Source organism: Egretta garzetta, unplaced genomic scaffold, assembly GCF_000687185.1.
Source record: "Egretta garzetta isolate BGI_Z169 unplaced genomic scaffold, ASM68718v1 scaffold207, whole genome shotgun sequence".
Lineage (NCBI taxonomy): Eukaryota > Metazoa > Chordata > Aves > Pelecaniformes > Ardeidae > Egretta > Egretta garzetta.
Window position 1 is genome coordinate 457,187 of NW_009260185.1, and position 248 is coordinate 457,434.

Here is a 248-nt window from a genome sequence, read left to right on the forward strand (position 1 = left end):
TGAGCACCACAGCATGACCCCCCAAAAAACCCCCAATTTTGGGCGAGCTGGACCCCACCCCCTTCCCTAAATAAAGCGAGGGTGAAGGATGGAGATGGGGATGGAGATGAGGATGAAGACGAGGATGGGGATGGAGAGGAGGATGGGGATGGACATGAGGATGGGGATGGTGATGAGGATGGGTGTTGAGGGGGGGTCCCCATGCCGCTCCCCTCCCGCCCCCCCCCCTTACCCTTGGACGCCCTGGC

At 61.3% G+C, this 248-nt stretch overlaps 1 protein-coding gene across 1 annotated transcript in view; it reads left to right on the plus strand.

The window, feature by feature from the left end:
- Positions 1-160: 160 nt before the first annotated feature.
- Positions 161-248, plus strand: part of SRPRA (SRP receptor subunit alpha) — a 9,555-nt gene continuing 9,467 nt past the window's right edge. The window contains exon 1 of the mRNA XM_035897493.1: positions 161-169. Coding sequence (XP_035753386.1) covers positions 161-169 — 9 coding nt within the window. The remainder of the gene's footprint in view (positions 170-248) is intronic.